Source organism: Diaphorina citri, unplaced genomic scaffold, assembly GCF_000475195.1.
Source record: "Diaphorina citri unplaced genomic scaffold, Diaci psyllid genome assembly version 1.1 scaffold5806, whole genome shotgun sequence".
Lineage (NCBI taxonomy): Eukaryota > Metazoa > Arthropoda > Insecta > Hemiptera > Psyllidae > Diaphorina > Diaphorina citri.
The window spans coordinates 13,348-17,356 of record NW_007383182.1 but is presented as its reverse complement, the minus strand read 5'-3'; the positions used below and the strand labels follow the sequence as shown (position 1 = coordinate 17,356).

The window sequence follows — 4,009 nt, the reverse complement described above, 5'->3', positions numbered from 1 at the left end:
CCCCATTCAACCTGGGTGAGGTTGTGGCAATCCGAGTAGCTTTTCGCCGAATGGAGGGTCTTTTTTTTTGCGTCATTTAATTTGTTGTTATTGTTTAATCGTGGCTAATCATTTTATTCTTTTGTCTCACCAGGTGATATCAGAAGTTCAAGGGCAACTCAGGATAACGGTGAAGAAGTCTAGACCGCTCCTAGGAATGGCTATAGAGGGAGGAGCCAACACCAAACATCCCCTACCTAGGATAATCAACATCCATGTAAGTCATTACCTCCTTAAATAGTCATTACATGCCTTGGTGGTGTAGTGGTCAAGGCGCTCACCTATCGGGGCAGTGTACGGTTTCAGTCGACGTAGACTATGTGTGGATACAACTTTAGAATTCCCTCTTTGGCCCTTGAATACTGGGATTACACTCACATTCATGAAATGACAACTAATTCCCCTTGAATCTATTGTAGTTTGAACGAACCCTGGTTTTATCAGATCCATAGCTTCAACACAGGGGTGACTGAGCAATACTTACCTTTTAAACTAGGTAATCCAGCTGAGCATTTTTGGGATTAAAAGAAAGAAAACTGAAAACAGCATGTTGTGTGTGTGGGATAGATCGACGAGATGAATCTATGTTATCGGGGCAGTGTACGGTTTCAGTCGACGTAGACTATGTGTGGATACAACTTTAGAATTCCCTCTTTGGCCCTTGAATACTGAGATTACACTCAGATTCATGAAATGACAACTAATTCCCTTTGAATCTATTGTAGTTTGAACGAACCCTGGTTTTATCAGATCCATAGTTTCAACACAGGGGTGACTGAGCAATACTTACCTTTTAAACTAGTTAATCTAGCTGAGCATTTTTGGGATTAAAAGAAAGAAAACTGAAAACAGCATGTTGTGTGTGTGGGATAGAGAGAAAAATCGGCTAGGTAATATATTAACTATTCTGGCCATCCCTAGAATTGAAGCCATTTTTGTGGGTTAAAATCGTTGACTGTAGATTGCCTTGCAGTGTTACGCAATGAATGACGCCCACAAGACTAGAAAGTGTCGGTCTATAAGTGCTATTGTTTTATTGCAATCCTATCCTACTTCTATTGCTAGTTTTAGGTTTGGTGTCAACAATATTTTTTTCAGACCCTAGGACCATTAAAAGCTAACAACCTGTCAAGTTTCATTTGATTTGTATGGGCTTAACAGGTCTGGCTAACGGGCTGTTAGGGGCTAAAAATATAGTTGGTGAAAACTGCCCTTCATCTTGCCTAATATGTTGTGTGAACAAGGCCCGAAAAGGGCCCAGAACCAAAAAAAAAAAAAAAAAAAAAAAAAAAAAACAATCCACAGTAAAATTGTGGTGAGTTTATTTTATAATGACAAGATTCCATACCTCGGCTGGGGTTGATTGAGCCCACACCCTCTTGTTTACCAAGCAAGCGTATTTACCAGTACACCATCAAGGCGGGTGGTGTAGTAGTCAAAACGAAAAAATAAACAAATAATAATACTAATAATGAAAAAATAATGCCATAAGCACTATTGCAAATCAGAAATACAAATAGATACATGGTCTCTGCCTATCTGCAAAAGTTCACGTTACCTACCTGACCCGCGGGTTAGCTACCTGGAAGTTACACATTTTTACCGAACATACAACATTTAGTAACAAGAAAAAATATATGGTTAAAAAAACATAATCTACAAGTCCATGATAGTTATGTCTACTTTTAGTCCAAAACAGTCAAGTTGACTAATAGTAAATCATAACCAATAATTATCACCAATTCGAATATAAAGATAAAATCCATCGCGGTTGTATATCGAATGTTCGATATCGTTCATAGTAAATATGGAAATATGTCCAATAGAACAATATAATATCGTAAAAGAGCCTCGAACCTAGAAGAATATTCATAATTATTACAAAAATAAACGCGACACAAAATCATCTTTGGGTTCAACATATGATTAAACCATCACAATAATGGTCGGGACCAAAATCTGATTGGCTAAAAAATTCGAAATCAACCAATCAGATTGATTAAAATCCTCAAGAGTTAAACCAAGTTTACACTCAGAGTGTGGTCCTGGCCATAAGGGTAACTTTGGCACATCAAAGGTTCAATCTCCTGCTCTACCCAGTACTTACCATGAACTTCGGGGTAAACAAGGGTAAAAGTGTCTGAGGGCCGATTCTGTCTTGTTGGGTAACTTGGCACACATTTGGTCTACCCTTCAAACGTCCCTTTGTACCCTAGTAGCATACCTCTCGAGGTAAAGGGTAAACAGTCTCAGGGCCCATCGTTTGGGGTAACTTTGGCACACCTGGGGGGTTGGGGGTGTTCACCCATGCCCAAACTCCTGGTATCCTTCAGCACCGGAGAATATGTCATATTAAAATACAAAGAATAACAACAATCTGCTGGAATACAAAGAATGCATTTCCCAACATACATTTCTCAAAGAATGCAGCATTTTAAAAAATAACAAAAAGAACATTATTCAGAAATGTTAAAATGGACCTAACGACGCCACGCGATGGTTAACATGAGATATTGTGCTTAGTTAATGATGGAAGAAAGAGAAAACATCGTATTTCATTATAATTGAAATTTTCAAACAATTAAATTTAACAACTACAGGATAAGCTCAAAATATCGGTAAGATAAATAACCAGCCCACCTATTAATGTTGAGTTCAACTTCATGAAACTAGAGATAATATAGTGAGTGACTCATTGAGTGAGTTATAAAAAAAAGAACTACTCTTTTCAGTGAACTACTCAGTCAATGAGTCAGATCCCAACTCCCTATCACTTTACCTACAGGGAGTTGAAAAGTAAGTTACATTAAAAGTTCAAAGTATTGAAACCTAAATTAATTTGCTACAGAGTACACTCTACAGAGGGTACCTACACCCCAGTTAAGAAACGTTACCAGGTCATTGAAAATAAGGGGACAGGGTTAAGTGAGTCTTGACCACTACACCACCGAGGAAGGTTTACCCACAGGCCTCAGTGTCAGTCGGTAGTGACTGACGGGGCAATACCTGAGGGAATGGGTCAGTCAGTACCTAGATATTTGCACCTTGTAATGTGATTAGTCAGCGGTGGTAGCACCGGTTCCCCATGGATTAGACAACAATGCAACATCTGAGCAATCGCTTGAAGTTGGTTTTCCCTGCCCCATTCAACCTGGGTGAGGTTGTGGCAATCCGAGTAGCTTTTCGCCGAACGGAGGGTCTTTTTTTTGCGTCATTTAATTTGTTGTTATTGTTTAATCGTGGCTAATCGGCTAATCGTTTTATTCTTTTGTCTCACCAGGTGATATCAGAAGTTCAAGGGCAACTCAGGATAACAGTGAAGAAGTCTAGACCGCTCCTAGGAATGGCTATAGAGGGAGGAGCCAACACCAAACATCCCCTACCTAGGATAATCAACATCCATGTAAGTCATTACCTCCTTAAATAGTCATTACCTGCCTTGGTGGTGTAGTGGTCAAGGCGCTCACCTGGTAAACAGGAGGGCGTGGGTTCAATCCCAGCCGAGGTATGGAATTTTATCCTCAATATAATTTGAGAATTTGACCACAATAATAGTAGTAGCCTACTGCTGGAGTAAAGGGACTTTTCAGTCCTATGCGAGCAGTATAAATAAGCACTATTATTATTACTACTACTACCTAACCTCTTCTGGACTTTCAACTTAAAGCAACGAGTGTCCATGATAAAGTAAGTCTAATTAATGTAACGACCGTTGCAATGAACTCTCAAGAATACGTAAGGGTTAGTATAACTTGAACACCCAGAAGACAAGAGCGTGGCCATTATTTTACCTGGACTTGAGCTGGGATCTTCAGCTTTTTTCACCCCGTTTTCCTCGCCTGGCGTAGCACTTGGTGAGTCGGGGTCTACAACGGTACAATGTTATGTTGGCGAAACTATCATCTAAAATTCTGAACTCTAAATTCTTAGGCCCGTTGCACACACACCGGTTTTGGACGACCGATTTTTT

General features: G+C 39.6%; 1 protein-coding gene across 1 annotated transcript in view; it reads right to left on the bottom strand.

Annotated features, from left to right (window-relative positions):
• Nucleotides 1-1,391: 1,391 nt before the first annotated feature.
• The window catches only part of LOC103521724 (pleckstrin homology-like domain family B member 1), a 12,735-nt gene continuing 10,117 nt past the window's right edge, over nucleotides 1,392-4,009 (bottom strand). The window contains exon 3 of the mRNA XM_026832268.1: nucleotides 1,392-2,385. Coding sequence (XP_026688069.1) covers nucleotides 2,341-2,385 — 45 coding nt within the window. The 3' untranslated portion in view covers nucleotides 1,392-2,340. The remainder of the gene's footprint in view (nucleotides 2,386-4,009) is intronic.